The sequence below is a fragment of the Mus caroli genome, chromosome 9 (genome assembly GCF_900094665.2).
Source record: "Mus caroli chromosome 9, CAROLI_EIJ_v1.1, whole genome shotgun sequence".
Taxonomy (NCBI): domain Eukaryota; kingdom Metazoa; phylum Chordata; class Mammalia; order Rodentia; family Muridae; genus Mus; species Mus caroli.
In genome coordinates this window covers 57,046,733-57,069,927 of record NC_034578.1, presented here as the reverse complement: position 1 = coordinate 57,069,927, position 23,195 = coordinate 57,046,733, and the positions used below count along the sequence as shown (strand labels likewise).

Here is a 23,195-nt window from a genome sequence, read left to right as displayed (position 1 = left end):
AGAGAATCCCTTTTTCATCCTACCTGAATAATAATAGATGCCTGTCTCAAATGAAGGAACTGCTGCCTAGAGAGCAAGACCCTAAACCACCGCTGCAACAGCACGATCCTACGAAGTACTTCCTGATGAAGCAGATCTTGTAAGTGCTGCCGTTCAGGCTCCTTTAGGAAAACCTATGAGAAGGAAGATGGACAAGGAATAAAGCTTAAGAAAAACTGAAAATTATTCATGCATTATTATTTCTGTGGTAAGCTTTCAGAGAACACATGTAATGGCAGAAATGCAAACAAAGCGCCATTCATCTATCATCTGGACTGAAGTAACCATTCTCAAACTGAAAAAAAAAGATACTTGCTCATGAGAGAAGAACTGGGAAAGTGAGAAAAGCAACAAGTTTCCACTGTCAAATCACTATGCTACATTACTACCTCTCATATGGAAAAAAAATATTACTATAAAAGATCAGGATACCACCAGATAGTGTGACACAATTTTTGAAAATGTTGGATTAAGGGGAAAACTAAAAGCCACAGATCTTAAAAAGTGATTATAACCTGAAGGAACCAACGATAACCATATACTTGAAGTCTAGTGTACATTAAAGTCTTCGTACTCCCCAGAGCCAGAAGCAGGTATATACAAAGTATAAATTAGAAAAATCTCTTTGAAATAGAACTACAGTTCATCTTTAGGAGCAGTCAGATATTATATAACAAGAGTTAAAGAGTAAACTACTAAGAACTGGAGATAGACAATCCTATCTGAGCAATTAGAAAAGTTAAAAAAAACTAAAACCACTCGATGTTAACCTTCACAAAGTACTGTGAGCTATTATGAAGCTACAGTATGGAAGTGGGGGTTATATGTCTTATATTTTGTGACAAATGCTCATATAGCCCAAGCTGGCCTTAAATTTCTATGCAGCCAAGAATGGTAGTGAATAAGTGGTTTTCCTGATACTGCAATCTAGTGTTTAGATTGTAGGTATGTAGTACTGTTGCCTCAACAACAAGGAGGATCAGACAGTGCAAGTGAGGAAGATAGATAAATGTAATCCATTGGGATTATAATTGAACATGAGGTCAATATATAGAAAGCACCAGGGAGGGTATATGGGACTTTTGGGGAAGCATTTGAAATGTAAATGAAGAAAATATCTAATAAAAAATTATTTTTAAAAAATTGGAAAACTCAAAAAAGCACCATTTTTAAGTAATTTTAATAAATGGGTAGAATAAATTTTTTAAAATGACTAAAATAGAGCAAAAACAGCAGTTTAATATTGTCAAAGAAATACAGAGGAAAGGAGCTAAGGAGAAAAATAAAAGGGGGGGAATCAGGATAGAGAAACAGGCTGAAATATGAGATTCATTCCTAAGGGGGGAGGGAATCAAAAAAGTTTTTACAAAAGGATTAAATCACAGGGTAAGCCCAAGATGATTATGGTTTTTCTCCTTGAAAATTGGAAGAGGAGAAGGAAGAGGAGGAAAAAATATAAATAAAAGGTAATAGTTGAAAATGGCAGTTGGTCATTACTACATAATATCTTAGAAATAGTCTGAAATATAGATGAAGCTGTAGTCAGAAAATTGGCCAGAAATTCTAATGATTAATACTAATTACATTTTATTTTAGGTTGTATGTAGGTCAGTTACCAACTATAGATGTCAGTTCTATTCTACCTATTATATGAGATCTGGGAGTAAACTCAGGTTATCAGGCTTGACAGCAAGCACCTTTATTGCTAAGCCATTAAAAGTAAAAAATAAATAAAAAGAATAAAGGTCCTGGGGTCAGTTATGAACCTAAAATAAAGGGAGAACCAACTCCTGAAAATTGTCTTCCATGGGTGTGCTAGCATTCACACATTATCCATACACAAACAGAACAACAACAACAAATCAAATTTATGGGCAACCAAGATAGCAGAGTGGGTAAAGGCACTTGCCACCAAGACCAAAAACTTGAGTCTCATCCCTAGGACTCACATGGTAAAGAGAACTGATTCCACATGTTTTCCTCTAACTCACACACACACACACAGAGAGAGAGAGAGAGAGAGAGAGAGAGAGAGAGAGAGAGAGAGAGAGACAGGCAGACAATTATAGAAAGGAAGGTATATAGGTAGGTAGATAGATAAATAGATGAAGAAAGGTAGGTAGATAGATTAGATAGATAGACAGATATAAAAAGGAAGGAAGGTAGATCGATAGATATGTAAACAAAAAACCAACTAGCTTAATCAATTTCCTTGTAATAACCTGAAGCAAACTATCTTTTCATAAAAATCATAGACAAAGAAAGGTATTATTAAAATATAAAAAACTCTCAATTTTGACTAAGGCCATACACACTTACCATGGTTTTTCCAACTTGATAGTTATCAGAATTAATATTTATTTTTCTGAAGAAATCTTGAATATTAAATTTAGATGGAATAATATGTTGGGGAAGAAGTACATGAAAGTGGCTAACAAAATCCTAAAAAAGTAAAACGAAAATGGTATCAGATTACAAAGTACTAGATGAGTAATACGCCCTAAACAGACTATCCTCTTATTGATGGGTTTCTCAGCCTTTTAATAAAAATAAAACTTTATTTAAAGTGAGGCAACGGGGGGAAATATCAGAATACTCTGTAAGAGAGCAGTGAGCCACACAAGTGAAGGTATTCTAGGGCCTGTTTAATCATTCTTTTAAAAGTAAAAGGTAAACTGGGAGGGGTAGAAAACTGATAAGAGAGAGTAGATATGGGAATAACCAGAAATAATTATATATATATACATGCATATATATATATGTGTGTGTATATATAATATGTATATATATTTCATATATATGTATATATATATGAAATTGTCAAAGAACAAGACTTATTAATAAAAAAGTAAGGTGAAAAAGACACAGTATTACTTTAAAATATTATAAATAGGAGGGGCAGGAAAGATGAATCAGTGATTAAGGGCACTGGACACTCTCCCAAGATCTGGGTTATAGTCCAGGTATCTACACACCTGCTAACAACAATCTGTAACTTGTTGGGGAGAATGTGACACCTGCTTCTGCCCTTCAAAGGAACTATACTCACATGGTGCATGTGAGGCACATGCAGGCAAAACACCCATAAACATAAAATAAAACTAAAAACATCTTCTGAAAACATAATTTTAAAACCAACAGAAGGAAAGATACTGAGTTTGAAACATTATGCTACCAAATGGAAATTGAATTTAAAAAGAAAGGCAGAAGTTCATTATTCTTTTTGAGAAAAAAAAAGTTATTTAGCAAGAAACTGAAATCTTAGTAAAGGGGTGATAGGAAATACATCAGCTATTGGAACATACAATTGAGAATCAAGTTTTCTCTTTCCACACAGCAAAAACTGCTTAGTTCCTGAAAGGTTCCAATATAATTCTTACACACAGAACAGATTGCTGAATAACATTCTATAGCTTCATAGATAGGACATCTTACTAAGAACACTTCAGGGAAAACCAACTGAAACATTTTATTTGACTAGTTAATTCTCATTGAATTATTTCAATTATGGGGAAAAAAATCAGTGTGAAAACTGCTAAATTATGGTTAAACTAAACATTGGCAAACATTCAGAGCAAATGAGGATAGCCAAGTACTATATTCTATCATGACATATGTCCAACATACTTCTGTCCTTCCAAAAGACTGGGTAGTCTCTTAATGCTTTTACAACTTGTATAAAAATAGTAAAAGAGGCAAATGAGTCCCGAAGATATCTATATCTATAGATATATAAATCCAGATATGTAGAAACAATTTATGTGATGTGAATATATGTGTTTGTGTGTGTGTGTGTATATTTAAATATATGAAAGAAACATATAACCTGGAAAGAATATTTGGAGCTATATCCAGATTGGCGAATTCTAACTGTTTCCAGCATCCCAGTGTACCGAAGCTGTCTTAGTACCAAGGCATCACTGAATCTTAAGGGCAGCTAAAACAAACAAAGAAAAACGTTAGTATTCTCCAAATTCTGATTTGTCTTAAAAGTACAGCTGAACTTTAAGTATCCAGGGACTGACTAAGGGATTAAGATGCAGTTGAAGTGGTAACTTATGAGAAGATGACTGCTTGCCTTAGAGTAATGAAGGAGAAATCTAAGCTCCTCTAGTCATAAAGGCAAAGGACCTGCAATACTCAGTAGAAATGTAAATGTCCAAAGCCCTCACACACAGCTCAGTGACTACAAACTAATGGCACTGATACATTTAACCAAGGGTTGTTTAGAATTTTGTGTCTCATCAAGATGTTTATCTAGTACTGTCACCAAAAAATAACTTACCTACTTCATTTGTCACCTTGGCTTAGAACTGACAAAATTCTCCTACTAAAAGGCAAAAACTGTTTATTTCTATAATACTTTTGCTTACGACATAGGCATCAAACAGAAAAAGAGGAGAAAGAATCCTGTAGTCCTGGGAATGTGAAACTCCTTTACTACACAGGCACTCACAGGAAAGAGGCCCACCACACCTAGGTATCTCAGAAACTACTTTTCTAAGCATTCTAAAGAGATGTATTTGTAGCTTCTTATATTACTTCCAGGTTAGTCTCATAATATTATTTTTAATAATCCTCTAAGTCAATCCCAAATGGAACATACAAGCTATCAAGGAAAAAAATCAAATGAATAATTTATGTTAAATGATAATGAAAGCTAACATATGCTGCAGGATATTTAATCACACTGTGAAACTCAAAATTGTATTTTTTCTTTTTTACTGGAAAAACCTGTTTCTAGTTGTTAGAAATTAATTAATCCAAGAGCTTTCTGTTTATTGTTATCAGGATTAAATAAAGTCAACCTTAGGACAAGAGGTGAAGCAAACAGCCAGTTGACAGGAGTGAACATAGAAAAAACATAATGAGTAAGAGGAAGTCAAGAGGATGGATAGAGAGATGCACAGGAAGTAGAAGGGAAGGACATTCAGTTTGTGGGGGTTCTGAGACGTTGTGGAGAAGAACAACTTCCCTCTCCTTCTGGGATATGGGCTGAAAAGGACACTCCGCCTTCTGGGCTGGGTGTTTTCTCTGCCTCTCTGAGCTAGCAGGCTTTCACCCCAGCATCTGCATTCTGAGTCGTCATTGGTAAAATTGAATGATTGAGATTTTGTTAAAAACAGCAAATATTATGTGTTATATGTATAAATATATGTTACATATATTCAGAACTTATCCTGAGACCTGATACATTTTATTAACTCAACTTTTGAACAGTGAGGTCTCAATAATTGAAACTTAAACTTCTATTCAATACAAGCAGGAACTAAGCACTTCATAGCTGTAAGCTATTAAAGGACTATGAATTTAATATTATAATTACAGTAGACCATTACACAGATGAAATATGTAAGCCATGGACTAATGAAGCAACTCAACTACAGTGTGTGTGTGTCTGTGAGTGTGTGTATGTGCACCGGGTATATGTATACCATAACACACATGGGGAAGTCAGAGGACAACTTATGAGAATCAGTCTCCTTCTCATGTGGGTTCTGAGAACACAAAGGTGATAAAGTTCGACTCAAGAGCCTTTACTCACTGAGCCATCTAGCCAGCCCCAACACAAAGCTTTTAAACAGCAGAAGTGCAGACTGATTATTAAAATAAAGTAAAATATAGCTGATAATTCCTACAAGTTGTCCTTTGACCGCCACATGTGTACTGTGGCAATGTGCAGATATGCATGCAAATAAATAATCAAGAAAGATGAACTTAATATCTACTATATTTAAGCTTTTTAGATACAAGCTATTTTTCCTTTAATGAACATAAAAATGACAAACATATTTACACATTATATTTTGTCAAGTACTAATTAAAGGTACTGCAATAGAAAAGGTATAGGTAAAAATTTCTTTTTTTTTTTTTTTTTTTTTTTNANAAAGGGTTTNTNTNTATAGCCCTGGCTGTCCTGGAACTCACTTTGTAGACCAGGCTGGCCTCGAACTCAGAAATCCGCCTGCCTCTGCCTACCGAGTGCTGGGATTAAAGGCGTGCACCACCACGCCCGGCTTATTTTGGTTTTTCGAGACAGGGTTTCCCTGTATAGCCCTGGCTGTCCTGGAACTCACTTTGTAGACCAGGCTGGCCTCGAACTCAGAAATCCGCCTGCCTCTGCCTACCGAGTGCTGGGATTAAAGGCGTGCACCACCACCACCCGGCAGGTAAAAATTTCTAAGCAAGAGACATAGACTATATACAACAGAGGAGACTAATTAGTTTTTAAGAGTATATAAAATTTTCACAGGAAATAAATTTTTTCTCATGGAATTTCAAGGGGTAGTAATACTTTCCTCTCAAATTCTAGTACATACTGAGTCAAATCCACAAATAACTTATAGATGCATAAGTGTGGAAATATAAAGGCTAGCTATAAATAATAATTTATGGAGTATTATTTTCTGTACAAAAAGTATGCACAGTTCTTCTCTATCTTGAAGGGAATTCAGACTTCATTTTGAAGTAAGCTGAGTGATATGCTGGCATGTATACAGTACTTTTACCTTTTCAGCATTTGAGCGAATACATTTTACAAAATATGGTTCTGCTTGACCAAGTGTCTCCATCAGCTTGCTTAAGGAGGCCTGCAATAAAAGTTGTGTCATTAGAATGCTCTTTTAATTAAGAGTTGACAACAAGTGACTTATAAACAACTGTGGCAAAATATGAAAAAAAAAAAAAACCAAAACAACCTTCTATACATACATAGAAAAATTTGTTTCTGAAAAGGAAATTGTGTGTAATCCCATTCGGGTTAAATCAAGAATTGCTGAGGATAACTAATACAGTTTAATCTTAATCTTAAAAATAGATACTCTGGCAATAGCTATTATTGCAGATGCATTTCAGAACAATCTAAAGAGAGAATAATTATTCACTGCTTTTCACATTCAATAAGTAACTTTATTCAAATGCACATTTTGGGTAATTTTATCTCTGTTTTTAGGTAGGACCTTTATATTTGTTCAAGCTTGACCTACCTGTAACAAGCTATGTAGCTCAGGCTGACCTTAACTTTTGATGTTCCTATGTCAGCCTTCAGAGTGCTCGTATTACAGCTTATTTGACCATGCTCTATCCTGATATTCTTCCATTCTGACCACCTTTTAAAGTCATCCAGAAAAGAAGCATGACCTTAATTTAATATCTGTAGAGGATGCAGTGATGCTCTCTCTTCTATAGCTGGTTTTGTATATATATTCCAGTTATTCTGGCTAGTGGCATACCAGTTTTTGCTAAAGAACCAAAGCTTTTTGTTTACTTACTCCAACCGTCTTTAGGTTTTGTTTTCCTTGTAAAATTTTTTACAAGATTGATTTTATTTATATGTGTGTGTGTTGTATGTCTGTATATGTGTCTCTGTGTGTCTGTATGTATCTATGTACTATATAGCACCGCTGCCCATAAAGGCCCAAAGAACCTGATCCCCAGGAGGTGGACTGAGGTTGTGAGTCACCTTATGTGGGTGCTAAGAACCCAACTTGAATCCTCTGCAAGCATATTTGCACTCTGACTGCTAAGCCATCTCTCCAGCCCCTCTTCCTCTCATAGCTTCACAGAATTCTATTTATGTTTTTTTCTTCTGTCTACTTGCTTTGGGTTAAACCTTTCTAACTCCACTTTCTATTTTATTAAAGAAAAACCTTTGATTCTTGGAAATACAATCTAACTCCCTTTCTCATAAAAGCACTCAATACTATGGCTTCTTACACATATGAAACATATCACATCAATGATCTTGTAATTCACTTTGATTCTTCAACAATCTAGAAAAACAGAAACAGATTTCATTTGGCATCAGTAGAATAGGTAATAACCTGAAACTGAGCGCTGATACTGGGAGGTTTCTTCTTCTTGTGCAAATGAAGAAGAGATTTGGTAATTCGATCCTGAAGGGTCAATCTTGTCAGATGCTTCAAAGAATTTACCTCCAGCAAATGCTAAAGACAAGGAGAAAACATTATATAAGTGTATGTGTAATACATAAAAAATATCATCAGACAGCTTTAATTATTTCCAATTGTGAAAAATGTTTTTTTTTCATCAAAGTGCTTACACTGATAAGGGCTCTACCCCTTTTCCTCTGTGTTGATTAATCATGTGTGAAGCTCACCACTCATCAATGGGATGAGACACCCTCTACATGAATTATAAAAGGCAAAGCCATTTAATTTTAGCAAAGGTGTTTACTTGCGAGATCTGGGTTCTGGCATACCCTTCAACATTCACCTTGTTTGAAACAGTTCCTTATTCTGCTACTACATATGCCAGACAGACCATGAGCTTCTGGGAATTCTTCTGTCTCTAATTCCCATCTTGCTATACAAACATTAGAAATATATAGAGATGCATGCTACTTATTATAAACAATCATAGGTGACTTCTTGGGATTTAAACTCAGGGCTTTAGGGTTATGCAACAAGTACTTTTACTCAATAACTCACCTTTCAAGTCTGTCATTGTTTTAAATTGGTATTTAACACAATTTTGATTACTACAGCTTTTTAGTTCATTTGATTACTAAGGCTCTTTAAGTAGCAACAGACAGCATGACACCTCAAGCTTCATTCTTTTTATTCAGCCTTGCTTTGACTATTGAGGAACTTTGTGTATTTATGTTAAAACTATTTTTTCCCACTTCTGTGTAAAGTGACATGAAAATTATAGGAACTACATCCCATATAAAAATCTGTCAGTCCCAATAGGTGCTAGAGATTATCTTTGTATTTTTTTCTAAGCCATAAATTATAAAGCTCACTTTCCATTCTTTGTGTTGTATTTAATTCGTCTCATCAATATTTCACAATTTTCTAGAGACAGATCTTTCACTTCCATGATTAATTTTACTATTAAGTATTCTATTTTATGGTGCTATTATAAACAGAATTGCTTTTATAATTTCTTCAGATAGTAGAGTAGTCTATTAAAGCATGACTTTTTTACATTATATCTGTTCTCAAACTTTACTGAATTCAGAAATTATTTTATAAGAGGACTTTTAGAGATTGCTTTAATAACATGTCACAAGTTAACAGAGACTATTTCACTACTTCCATTACAAGTTGAGTGACTTTTGTTTCTTTTTATAAAGAAGAAACTGGTTTTTTTAATTGCCTAATTTCTCTGGCACAGACTTTTGATATTAACTTACTAGAAGTGGCAAAAATAGGCATCTGTATTATGATGGTTTGTATATGCTTGCCCTAGGGAGTAGCACTATTAGGAGGTGTGGCCTTGTTGGAGTGGGTGTGTCACTGTGGGTGTGGGCTTAAGACCCTCATCCTAGCTGCCTTCAAATGAAGATGTAAAACTCTCAGCTCCTCTAGCACCATGTCTGCCTGGATGCTGCTATGCTTCCACTTTGATGATACTGGACTGAACCTGTAAGCTAGCCCCAATTAAATGTTGTCCTTTTATAAGTTGCATTGGTCATGGTGTCTGTTCACAGTAGTAACACCCTAAGACATGTATCATAACCCTATCTTTTCCCCATTTAATAAGAAGTGCCTAGCTACAAAATACATAGCCTTCAGTGTGTTATCACCTAGGTACCAAATGGTTTTTGGTCCCTACCATTCAGTTTTATACTTTTATGTTTTCACATTACTAATTAGCACCATTTGTATGCAGCTTGAAGAACTGCTTATAGTATTTCTAACAAAGGACATGTATCATGTTCTAAACACTCTCAGCTTTTGTCTGAAACAATTTGCTTCCATTTTGAAAGGCAGGATTGTTAAGTAAGGGGGTTATGGGACATATATACAACAAGATACAGCGTTTAAATTTTTATCTTACTATTTTGATTATACTATGTCTTGTATAGGTCTCTCTAGATTTATATTATTTACTGCCTTGGCTCTGGATTGTTACTTACTTCCCTAGACTTGGGAACTTTCCTGCCATTATTTCTTTGAAATAATATTCTGTCCCTTTCTTTCTGTCTTCAGATACATTAATAATATGCAGATTCTTCCATTTGATGGTGTCCCTTAAGTCCCTCAGACCATTTTCAGTCTTTGTCATTTCGTCTCCTTGATCTTATCTACTCATGAATCTCTCTACTGAATTGCTAGACTTCTGCTTATACTATATCTCTTATCTTGGAAAGGAAATGCAATAAAAAATGGATCCCTTAAATACCTGCTTAAAGCCTCTCCCCATGGTCTAGAGCAATGCCTCTCAACCTTCCTAATCCTATGACCCTTTAATTCAGTTCCTCATGTTCTAGTGACCTCACCCATAAAATTATTTTTGTTACTACTTCATAACTGTAATTTTCAGTGTTCATAAAAAAAGTTTTATCAGCATATGCACATACTTGTTCAGTTTCGTATTATCTAGAGTTGTGTTTATACTACAACAGCAGACCTAAGTATTTACAACAGACTATTTAACTCTTTATAGTAATACTGTGTAATATCTGTAATACATGAGAGTTATATAATGACTAACTAGAAATGTTCTCAGAATTCAGATTTTCACTTTAAGCTGGCTCAAAAAAAATTAAAGTATCAATTATAAAACAGAACGAATATTCAGAGCTTTTATAGAAACTAAAGGATGGTATTTGTCACAAGTAATTATCTACCTGAACTATTAGGCTTGTCCATTTCCTAAAAGACTTTGTTACTTTTAAAATGGGATCAACTGGTTGGAGAGATGGCTTAGCAGTTAAGAGTACTGACTGCTCTCCTGAAGGTCCTGAGTTCAAATCCCAGCAACCACATGGTGGCTCACAACCATCCTTAATGAGATCTCTTCTGGATGTCTGAACACAGCTACAGTGTACTTAGATATAATAATAAAGAAATCTTTAAAAACTAAATGAATAAAATGGAGTCAACAAAGTACACATAGTCTCTATTTTGGAAGTAAATAAGGTTTTTCTTATCCTTGATTTATAAACATTGGTGACACAAATAATAAAAAATAGTTACTTAACAAGGAAATAAAAAAAGTTTTTCCATAATACTCACCTTTGGAAGAACAGGTTTTGACCGGAAATTTTTGTTTCTCCTATAAAGACAAACATTCATTAGAAGAAGAAAAATAAAAAATCTACATTATAAATGAGTGATAAAAGAGCCTTCTCAAGACACCTAAACCCCTCCTTTGGAGAATGTGGGCCCTCTACACAAAACCTTAACTGACTCAATCAAGCAGATATTACTGAGAAAAAAGTAAGAGAGGACAAGACATGGAGGGAGTACCAGCATTGCACCTTGGGAATAAGCAGAGTTGTACCTGAAGATTAGTGATGTGGGACTGTACTTTTGAACCCGAAATTTCGATTTCTTATATGTAGTTAGGGTTCTACTTTCCAACACCTACCAAGATTTATTTCTACCATTTTAAGATTTTTAAGATGTGCCTAAATTTCATTAATAGTTAAAAATACACATTTCAACAAAACATCTTTCATTTTAGAAATTAAATTTTTTCTATTCATTTTTCCTTCGCATAAACGAAAATGAACTTTTTTATTAAGGGTTTGGAAAAAGAGCAAATGCAGCTCAATGCTTAGAATGCTGGCTGAGAAGTTATAAAGGCCTGTCATGAATAGGTTCCCCTACCAAAGTAGTACTCCTCTAACCCTTGGTTTTACTATGATAGACTATAAAGTGAGGAAAGTGAGATAACACGTTTCTTAGCATTGTTGAAAGAATTAAGTGAGTTAAGACACATTTCCAGAGTAGAGCAAGACTTATGTAAATTACTATTAAGCAATTACTTCCATAGAGATTCAGGACACCAATTCAGTTATAAATCTAGTTTATGACACATTAAAATAAATGCTTAGAAAATGCCTAAAATACGTTAATTCTATCAACTAAAATCTATTGGAGTTTAATGGAACATCATGCCTAGTTATTTCCATGTCCAAACTAGTTCTTCCATCAGGTAGTGAAAGGTAAGCATGAGATGACACTACACATGCTACCACTCGCCATGTGCATCGGATTTTCCTGTCCAAGGGCTAGATTTGAAGAATAGTAATTGTAAAAAGGACAAGAAATCCTAAAAAAGCTAAGTTTTTTGTTTCTCTAACAGGAATAATAATAATCATTCTCTGAAATTAACACATTTAACCAATTCTGAGTTTTACTAGTGAATAGGGAAACTGAAAAAGAAAACAAAGTAATGAATGATATAATGCATTACTCATAGTTTTAAGAACAAAGTACATTTTTTACTCTTTTTCCATCAAAATTATACCCATGAAAATAATACTTCATCTCTCATTATTTGTTCAGTAAGAAAATTTAGTAAAATGGTCCTTTTAAAAGTCTCTTAACAACCAATACTGACGTGAGAATTCCATGAGCTCTTTCCAGGAGTTTGCTGCTTGCTGAATTAGCAAATATCCCATCTTTATCAAGCAAGGAAGTATTGCTAGTTGGTAGTCTGCTTTGGCGAATACCAGTTCTGACATTCCAGGCAATATCAAATGTGTCACTAAAAAAATTAGTATAATTTGCTTAAGTTAGTATATTATTGAAATGGAACATTAAAAGATGCTAAGCAGCATAAAATACTTTTATTACAATGACTACCCATCAAGTGGAACTTCCCTGTCCCTCAGAAAAAAGTTTTAGTGAATTCAGACACATTCACATACAAATGTACAGGTAAATGAATACATCATATAGATGATATCGTTAACATACTGTCATATGTAAGCTGTGTGCTTTATTTTAGTATATAATAGACTCTATGATGACTTTCTTTTTTTTCCAGAACTTTCAAAAACTCCCATTGGGATTTATAATACTAATAGGATACATGAATCTACGGAATATCTATTTTTTTGAAACATTCATAGACACACATGCTCCTGATACATCAACCAAACATATTAAGCTGTTACTACAGACTCAGTGCTATTATCAACAACTAGAGGCAGAAGAATGAATACATTACCAGTAATTATAGCATAATATTTAATGAAAGGCTTTCCAGGTAAAGATAGTACATTTAAATCTCCACATTAAAAAATACAACTAGGGCTGGTGAGATGGCTCAGTGGGTAAGAGCACCCGACTGCTCTTCCGAAGGTCCAGAGTTCAAATCCCAGCAACCACATGGTGGCTCACAACCATCCGTAACGAGATCTGGCGCCCTCTTCTGGAGTGTCTGAAGACAGCTACAGTGTACTTACATATAATAAAAAATAAAAAAAAATACAACTAATATTTCCATCTTCTGAGTTCTTCTTTGATTTCTTTCTTCAGAGACTTGAAGTTCTTATCATACAGATCTTTCACTTCCGTAGTTAAGAGTCACACCCAAGGTATTTTATATTATTTGTTACTATTGTGAAGAGTGTTGTTTCCCTAATTCCTTTCTCAGCCTGTTTATCCTTTGTGTAAAGTAAGGCTACGGATTTGTGTGAGTTAATTTTATATCCAGTTACTTCACTGAAGCTGTTTATCAGGTTTACGGGTTCTCTGGTGGGATTTTTAGGATCACTTATATATACTCTCATATCATCTGCAAATAGTGATATTTTGACTTCCTTTCCAATTTGTCTCTCCTTGACCTCCTTTGGTTGTCTAATTGCTCTGGCTAGGACTTCGAGTACTGTATTGAAGAGGTAGGGAGAAAGTGGGCAGCCTTGTCTAGCCCCTGATTTTAGTGGGATTGCTTCCAGCTTTTCTCCACTTAGTTTGATGTTGGCTACTGGTATGCTGTATATTGCTTTTATTACGTTTAAATGTGGGCCTTTAATACCTGATCTTTCCAAGACTTTTATCAAGAATGGGTGTCAAATGCTTTCTCAGCATCTAATGAGATGATCACGTGGTTTTTGTCTGAATTTGTTTAAATAGTGGATTACATTGATAGATTTCCGTATAATAAACCATCCCTGCATTGCTGGAATGAAGCCTACTTGATCATGATGGATGATTCTTTTGATATGTTCTTGGATTCGGTTAGCGAGAATTTTATTGAGTATTTTTGCATCGATATTCATAAGGGGAATTGGTAATAAGTTCTCTGTCTTTGTTGGGTCTTTATGTGGTTTAGGTATCAAAGTAATTGTGGCTTCACAGAATGAGTTGGGTAGAGTATCTTCTGTTTCTATTTTGTGGAATAGATTGAGGAGAATTGGAATTAGGTTTTCTTTGAAGGTCTGATAGAACTCTGCACTAAACCCATCTGGCCCTGGGCTTTTTTTTGGTTGGAAGACTATTAATGACTGCTTCTATTTCTTTAGGGGATATGGAAGAGTTTGGGTCATTAATCGGATGCTGATTTAACTTTGGTACCTGTTATCTGTCTAGAAATTTGTCCATTTCATCCAGGTTTTCCAGTTTTCTTGAGAATAGCCTTTTGTTTTAGGATCTGAGGATGTTTTGGATTTCCTCAGGTTCTGTTGTTATGTCTCCCTTTTCATTTCTGATTTTGTTAATTAGGATACTGTCCGTGTGCCCTCTAGTTAGTCTGGATAAGGGTTTATCTATCTTGTTGATTTTCTCAAAGAACCAGCTATTGGTTTGGTTGATTCTTTGACTAGTTCTTTTTGTTTCTACTTGGTTGATTTCAACCCTGAGTTTGATCATTTCCTGCCATCTACTCCTTTTGGGTGAATTTGCTTCCTTTTGTTCTAGAGCTTTTAGGTGTGCTGTCAGGTTGCTAGTGTATGCTCTGTCTAGTTTCTTTTTAGAGGCACTCATGGATTGGCAGGATCAATATAGTAAAAATGGCTATCTTGCAGAAAGCAATCTACAGATTCAATGCAATCCCCATCAAAATTCCAACTCAATTCCTCACCGAATTTGAAAGGGCAATTTGCAAATTCATCTGGAATAACAAAAAACCTAGGATAGCAAAAANTCTTCTCAAGGATAAAAGAACCTCTGGTGGAATCACCATGCCTGACCTAAAGCTGTACTACAGAGCAATTGTGATAAAAACTGCATGGTACTGGTANAGNGACAGACANNTANANCAATGGAANAGAATTGAAGACCCAGAAATGAACCCACACACCTATGGTCACTTGATCTTTGACAAGGGAGCTAAAACCATCCAGTGGAAAAAAGACAGCATTTTCAATAAATGGTGCTGGCAAAAACTGGCTGTTATCATGTAGAAGAATGCAAATTGATCCATTCTTATCTCCTTGTACAAAGCTCAAGTCTAAGTGGATCAAAGAACTCCACATTAAAACCAGAGACACTGAAATTTATAGTGGAGAAAGTGGGGGAAAGCCTCGAAGATATGGGCACAGGAGAAAAATTCCTGAACAGAACAGCAATGGCTTGTGCTGTAAGATCAAGAATCGACAAATGGAACCTCATAAAATTGCAAAGCTTCTGTAAGGCAAAAAGATACCATCAATAAGACAAAAAGGCCACTAACAGATTGGGGAAGGATCTTTACCAATCCTAAATCAGATAGGGGACTAATATCAAATATATAAAAAGAACTCAAGAAGATGGACTCCAGAAAACCAAATAACCCTATTTTAAAAATGGGGTACAGACCTAAACAAAGAATTCTCAACTGAGGAATACTGAATGGCTGAGAAGCACCTGAAAAAAAATGTTCAGCATCCTTAATCATCAGGGAAATGCAAATCAAAACAACCCTGAGATTCCACCTCACACCTGTCAGAATGGCTAAGATCAAAAATTCAGGTGACAGCAGATGCTGGAGAGGATGTGGAGAAAGAGGAACACTCCTCTATTGCTGGTGGGATTGCAAGCTGGTACAACCACTCTGGAAATCAGTCTGGCAGTTCCTCAGAAAATTAGACATAGTACTACCAGAAGATCCATCAATTCCTCTCCTGGGCATATACCCAGAAGATGTTCCAACTTGTAATAAGGACACATGCTCCACTATGTTCATAGCAGCCTTATTTACAATAGCCAGAAGCTGTAAAGAACCCAGATTTCACTCAACTGAGGAATGAATACAGAAAATGTGGTACATTTACACAATGGAGTACTACTCAGCAATTTAAAACAATGAATTCATGAAATTCTTAGGCAAATGGATGGATATGGAGGATATCACCGTGATTTAGGTAACCCAATCACAAAAGAACACACATGATATGCACTCACTGATAAGCGGCTATTAGCCTGGAAACTTAGAATATCCAAGATACAATTTGCAAAACACATGAAACTCAAGAAGGAAAACCAAAGTGTGGATAAGGACCATGACATAGCTCTCAAGGCTATGCCAGTGCTTGGGAAATACAGAAGTGGATGCTCACAGTCATCTATTGGATGGAACACAGGGCCCCTAATGTAGAAGCTAGAGAAAATACCCAAGGAGCTAAAGGGGTCTGCAACTCTATACAAGGAACAACAATATGAACTAACCAGTACCCCCCAGAGGTCTGTCTCTAGTAGCATATGTAGCAGAAGATAGCCTTGTTGGCTATCAATGGGAGAACAGGCCCTTGGTATTGGGAATGTCATATGCCCCAGTACAGGAAGCGGGAGTGGGTGGGTTGGGGGGCAAGGTGGAAGAGGGTATAGGGAGCTTTGAGGATTGCATTTGAAATGTAAATGAAGAAAATATCTTGTAAAAAAACAAGCCTTAAAAATACAACTAATATTTCAAGGGAATTAATACTTAAGAACAAAGAAGATTAACTGAGAACAATTTTTGCAATATCGGTGGCATATTAATGTCCCAGGAATTTGTTTTTTCTTTATGTTGAAAATGGATGGAAGTGAAAGTCTGTAATCTGAACAGTAGTATGTACAGGTGAGGAGGACAGCAATATTATACACACCCAGGGACAATTTTGAAAGAGAATTACTCAGTCTTTTATCCAACTTTTCCAAGAATGAGAACCTGAGGTTATATAATCCAAGTAGTCAGTTGGCATACACTGTGGAGAAGAATTTAGTCAAGGGAGAGGGAAGCACACTGAGGTTTCAGTAGATGACCTCCAATACCCAATCTGATACTACTCATCAATCTTTATATATATTTTATATGTATACACATACATATACATATACACATACACACACATAAATACATATATTTATTTTAAAATATACAACTCATTATTAACATTTTTAAGTCATCAAAGTAATTTATTGTAGTTAAATGCCTCTTAAATATACATGATCTCTTCTGAAGCTAAAAGTAATATGTACTCAACCAGTTTTTAAAGTCTATTTAAAACATTAAACATGATAGAAGTAGAAAAAAATCTCTTATGAAGTCCTCTATGAAAGGAAATTGTGACAAGCTCCTGACTAGACAAAAACCATTCCATCTCCAAGGGAAAATACGCACGGTAATTGTGGCTTCATAGAATGAATTGGGTAGTGTTCCTTCTGTTTCTTTTTTGTAGAACAGTTTAAAGAGTACTGGTATTAGGTCTTCTTTGAAGGTCTGATAGAATTCTCCACTAAATCCATCTGGTCCTGGGCTTATTTTGGTTGGGAGACTATTGATGACTGCTTCTATTTCTTTACGAGGTTATGGGACTGTTTAGATGGTTTATCTGATCCTGTTTTAATTTTGGCACCTGGTATCTGTCTAGAAAATTGTCCATTGCATCCAGATTTTCCAATTTTGTTGAGTAGAAGATTTTGTAGTAGGATCTGATGATTTTTTTTTAAATTTCTATGTTTTCCATTGTTATGTCTCCCTTTTCATTTCTGATTTTCTTAATTTGGAGACTGTCTCTGTGCCCTCTGGTTAGTCTGGCTAAGGGTTTATCTATCTTGTTGATTTTCTCAAAGAACCAGCTCCGGGTTTGGTTGATTCTTTGTATAGTTCTTTTTGTTTCTATTTGGTTGATAATAGCCCTCAGTTTATTTCCTGCTATCTACTCATCTTGGGTGTATTAGCTTCTTTTTGTTCTAGATCTTTCAGATGTGCTATCAAGCTGCTAGTGTAAGCTATCTCCGTTTTCTTTTTGAAGGCACTCAGAGCTATGAGTTTTCCTCTTAGCACTGCTTTAATTGTGTCCCATAAGTATTGGTATGATGTGCCTTCATGTTCATTAAATTCTAAATATTCTTTAATTTCTGTATTTCTTACTTGACCAAGTTGTCATTGTTCAGATTCCATATATATGTGTGTGCTTTTCCTTGGTTTTGTTGGTATTGAAGACCAGTCTTAGTCCATGGTGATCTGATAGGATGAATAGGATCATTTCAATCTTCCTGTATCTGTTGAGGTCTGTTTTGTGACCAATTATATTGCTAATTATGGAGAAGGTACAATGAGGTGCTGAGAAGGTATATTCTTTTGCTTTAGGATGAAATATTCTATAAATATCTGTTAGTACCATTTGGCTCATAACTTCTGTTAGTTTCACTGTGTCTCTGTTTAGTTTCTGTTTCCATGATCTGTCCATTGCTGAGAGTGGAAAGCTGAAGTCTCCTACTATTGTTATGTAGAGTTCAATGTGTATTTTGAGCTTTAGTAAAGTTTTTTTTTTTTTAATGAATTTGGGTGCCCTTGCATTTGGAGCATAGATGTTCAGAATTCAGAGTTCACCTTAGTAGATTTTTCCTTTGATGAATGAGTGTGAAGTGTTCTTCCTTATCTTTTTTGAAAACTTTTGGTTAAAAGTTGATATTATTTGATATTAGAATAGCTTCTCCAGCTTGTTTCTTGGGACCAATTGCTTGGAAAAATGTTTTCCAACCTTTTACTCTGAGGTATTGTCTGTCTTTGTCACTGAAGTGTGTTCTCTGTATGCAGCAAAATGCCGGGTCCTGTTTACATATCCAGTCTAGGTCTTTTTGCGGGGAGAATTGAGTCCATTGATATTAAGAGATATTAAGAAAAAAGTGATTGTTACTTCTTGTTATTTTTGTTGTTAGAGGTGGAATTATGTTTGTGTGGCTATCATCTTGCTAAAAAGCAAGATTACTTTCTTGCTTTTTCTAGGGTATAATTTCTCTCCTTGTGTTGGTATTTTCCATCTATTATTGTTTGAAGGGCTGGATTTATGGAAAGATATTGTGTAAATTTGGTTTTGTCATGGAATATCTTGTTTTCTCCATCTATGGTAATTGAGAGTTTTGCTGGGTATATAGCCTGGGCTGGCATTTGTGTTCTCTTAGGGTCTATATGACATCTTCCCAGGATCTTCTAGCTCTCATAGTCGCTGGTGAGAAGTCTGGTGTAATTCTGATAGGTCTGTCCTTATATGTTACTTGACCTTTTCCCCTTACTGCTTTTAATATTCTTTCTTTGTTTAGTGCATTCGGTGTTTTGATTCGGTGATAGGAGGAATTTCTTTTCTGGTCCGGTCTATTTGGAGCTCTGTAGGCTTCTTGTATATTCATGGGCATCTCTTCTTTAGGTTAGGGAAGATTTCTTCTATAATTTTGTTGAAGATATTTACTGGCCCTTTAGTTGGGAATCTTCACTCTCTTCTATACCTATTATCCTATTCTATACCTATTATCCTTCTCATTGTGTCCTGGATTTCCTGGATGTTTTGGGATAGGAGCTTATTGTTTTTTGCATTTTCTTGTATTCTGTTGGTGATGCTTGCATCTATGACTCCTGATCTTTTTCCTAAATTTTCTAACTCCAAGGTTACAATCTTTTTGTGATTTTTTAATTGTTTCTATTTCCATTTCTAGATTTTGCATTCAAGATTGTTCATTTCCTTTACCTCTTTGTTTTCCTGTAATTCTTTAAGGGGTTTTTGTGTTTCCTCTTTAAGGGCTTGTACCTTTTTACCTGTGTTCTCCTGTATTTCTTTAAGGGAGTTATTTATGTCCTTCTTAAAGTCCTCTATCATCATCATGAGAAGTGATTTTAGATCCAGATCTTGCTTTTCCAGTGTGATAGTGTATCCAGGACTTCCTATGGTGGGAGAATTGGGTTCTGACGATGCCAAGTAACCTTGGTTTCTGTTACTTATGTTCTTACGCTTACTTCCCACTATCTGGTTATCTCTAATGCTATGTAACCTTGGTATATCTGACTGAAGCCTGTCCTTCCTGTGATCCTGGTTATGTCTGAACTTCATCAGAATCCAGCTGTCTCTGTGGTTCTGTGATTCTGGGATCCTGTGATCCTGAGATGCTGAGTATGTCAGAGCTCCTGGGAATCAAGCTGCCTCTGGGACCCTGAGATCCTGGTTTGGTCAAGCTCCTGTGATCCTGTGAGACTGGGTGTGTTAGAGCCCCTGAGAATGGAGCTTCCTCTGGATATTGTGGGACTGGCTGCAGAGTTCCCACGAAAGGTCTGCTCAGGGCAACAGCCCAGACCAGAAGGAACCTGTGCCTCTGGTCAGGCAAAATTCCTGTGTGCCTGGGTCCTACTGGACCCAGTTACTCCCAGTGTTGGGGACTACAAGTCAATCCTAAACATGAATAGTTGACCAGTTCAAAACAAAAAACTTGAAGGAGGCCAGGCATTGTGGTTCCAGCCCTCTGGAGCAATGGACAGAGGGATCTCTGGGAATTAGGGTCCAGGCTATTCTACATAGTGAGTTCCAGCACACAGAAATCTACAAAGACCCTGTGTCAAAAAAAAAAAAGAATTAAAACGAAAACAAACAGCAAAAAACCTAGGAAGAAAACTATCTAGGTAAGAGGGGAGGAGAGAGGGGTATAAGTAATATTCTTAAGAGAAAGGAAAGAGTCCTATAAATACTGAGAAGGAAAACTTGAAACTCTTGGGAATAAAGTACACTAATAAATAACATTTGAACATGTAGAATATATTCATTCATTAGCTTAAAATACATGTCAATTATTCTTCTATCACTGTACATACAACATTAAAAAGCCAAACTAAAATTCTTACCATCATGAGATTTATAATAAGTATAAAGAGACTAATAAGCATATAGGAAACCATGCTCTGGGTCAAGTAACCAGATGAAGGAGAAAAACTAAACAAAAGGAAATACAATAAGGTTTTAAAATACAGGAGTTGGGGAAGGTCTCATAGAAAAGGTTCACCTTAAATAAGGAGGTCAAGTGTAGCAATACAGGCCTGTAATCCCAAAACTGAGAAAGTGAGGCAGGAGGTTCATGAATTACAAGCATGGTTACATTGAGGAGCTCAAAGACAGCCTTAGTATTAGTATTAAAAGACAGCCACAAAAATATTAATTAAATGGAAATTAGAAAGAATAAAGAAAATTAAGCAGTTATCTGGTTAAGAGAGAACAAACACAAAATTCCTAAGATGGACATGCTGCTGTTGAGTCTGAGAAACACTGAAAAAGAGGCAATGATATATTGTGCCTTTTTAGGTAGCCTAAGGATTTTGGCTTTTACTGGAATGGATGAGAGAAAAACATAGGGATTTTAAGTAAAACATTAACATGATTCATCTTATAAAACAGTCATCTGACTACTGTAGAAAATATAGCTTTGGAGGCTGAGGACAAAACCTGGTTAAGTTAGAATAATCCATGCAAAATGGGATGACAGCTTCAACTGAAGTGATGATGGAAGAAGTGAGTGGTGATAACAATTCCCAACTCTCATTTGAGGTTAAAGCTGGCATGGCTTGATGCTCCAGCAAATGTATATTGTATGAGAGACAATTAGAGACAATTACAGATCACTCCAAGATCTTTTTAATCCAGTGCCAGCAGCCTTAGAGGTGAAGAAATGAGAGAGATAAAGAAAACCAAAAAGAGACAGAAAATCAGATAAAAGAAGACATCAAAGGAGCCCAAATGCTTTCGTAAAGACTGTCCAGCACATGGAAAAGTGGAATTACCACAGAAAAGGCTCGGGAACCAGAAAAGTACACCTTAAAAAGAAACAAACGATAAAGTACATGGCCAAAATCATGTGGAACAATATATTTCTAGTAATTTTTAAAGGAAACATGTAAAAATTTAACCATAAAGCTTTTAATCAAAAGCCAGATATAATTGTACACTTCTATAAATCCTAGCATTTGGAAGCTTAGGTGAAACTTATTGCCTGAATTCAAGGTTAGTCTGGACTACACAGCAAGATCTGTCTCAAACAAAATAAAAGAAAATGGCAAGAAAGAAAAAATGAAAATTTGATCAACAGCATAAAGTGAAGAAGTCTTAATGAAGCAACAATTTAAGAAGTTAAAAGCAAATGCAAGACTACCAGCTCGGGCGGGTGAGATGGCTCAGTGGGTAAGAGCACCCGACTGCTCTTCCAAAGGTTCAGAGTTCAAATTCCAGCAACCACATGGTGGCTCACAACCATCCGTAACAAGATCTGACATCCTCTTCTGGTGTGTCTTAAGACAGCTACAGTGTACTCACATATAATAAATAAATAAATCTTTAAAAAAAAAAAAGAAGACTACCAGCTCATTAATTATCACAGTGATAACCAGGCATGGTGGCGCACACCTTTAATCCCAGCACTTGGGAAGCAAAGGCAGGCAGATTTCTGAGTTTGAGGCCAGCCTGGTCTACAAAGTGAGTGAGTTCCAGGACAGCCAGGGCTATACAGAGAAACCCTATCTCAAAAAACCAAAAAAAAAAAAAAAAAAGTATCACAGTGATGCCAAGACCTTACAACAAAGGCCTATATTTTGCTTACTTAAGAAGCTAAGGCAGGAGGATCACAAGTTTAAGGTCTACCTGGGCTATGATGTGAGTGAGTTGAAGATCAGCTGGGGCAATTTAGTGTGATCTTACCAAAAACAAACACAGCAAAAAGAGGGCTGGGACTGGGAATATTGCTCAGTGTAGAGTGCTGGCCTGGCATGAACAAGGTTCTAAATTCAACCCTTGTGCTGGGTTGGGGAAAAAAAAGTTATGGAGTGGGATAATATTTCCATCTCATGACAGGCAAGAAGCACCAGATATGTCTCCTCACTTGAGACAACTTCACTGGTTGAACATAGTCTAATAAAACTATAAGAGGACTCTCCCACTCTCCCTTTTTTCACAAGGAATATATCTTCCAAGTCCACCACAATCTGGACTCACTTCTTATATATAAATACTGTAGTTGTTTAAATAAGAATGGCCCCCATAGATGCAAATATTTGAATGCCTGATCACTGGGGAGTGACAATACTTGACAGGGATTAGGAGGAAGTTTGTCACTGGGAGTAGGCTTAGAGGTTTCAAAGCCCAAACCCGGCCCAGAAGCTTCCTCTCTTCCTTGTGCCTACAGATCCAGATGTAGAACTCAATGCTACGTCTCCAGCACCATGTCAACTGCTTACCACCATGG

At 35.9% G+C, this 23,195-nt stretch overlaps 1 protein-coding gene across 6 annotated transcripts in view; it reads right to left on the bottom strand.

Moving 5' to 3' along the window:
- Myo9a (myosin IXA) overlaps positions 1 to 23,195 on the bottom strand; it is a 173,112-nt gene that overhangs the window by 62,088 nt on the left and 87,829 nt on the right. For all 6 annotated transcript variants that reach the window (XM_029481618.1, XM_029481617.1, XM_021171284.2 and 3 more), the window contains 7 exons: positions 12,358 to 12,504; positions 11,025 to 11,064; positions 7,863 to 7,985; positions 6,549 to 6,629; positions 3,866 to 3,976; positions 2,359 to 2,481; positions 24 to 173 (listed from right to left, as the gene is read on the bottom strand). In XM_029481618.1, coding sequence (XP_029337478.1) covers positions 24 to 173; positions 2,359 to 2,481; positions 3,866 to 3,976; positions 6,549 to 6,629; positions 7,863 to 7,985; positions 11,025 to 11,064; positions 12,358 to 12,504 — 775 coding nt within the window. The remainder of the gene's footprint in view (positions 1 to 23; positions 174 to 2,358; positions 2,482 to 3,865; positions 3,977 to 6,548; positions 6,630 to 7,862; positions 7,986 to 11,024; positions 11,065 to 12,357; positions 12,505 to 23,195) is intronic.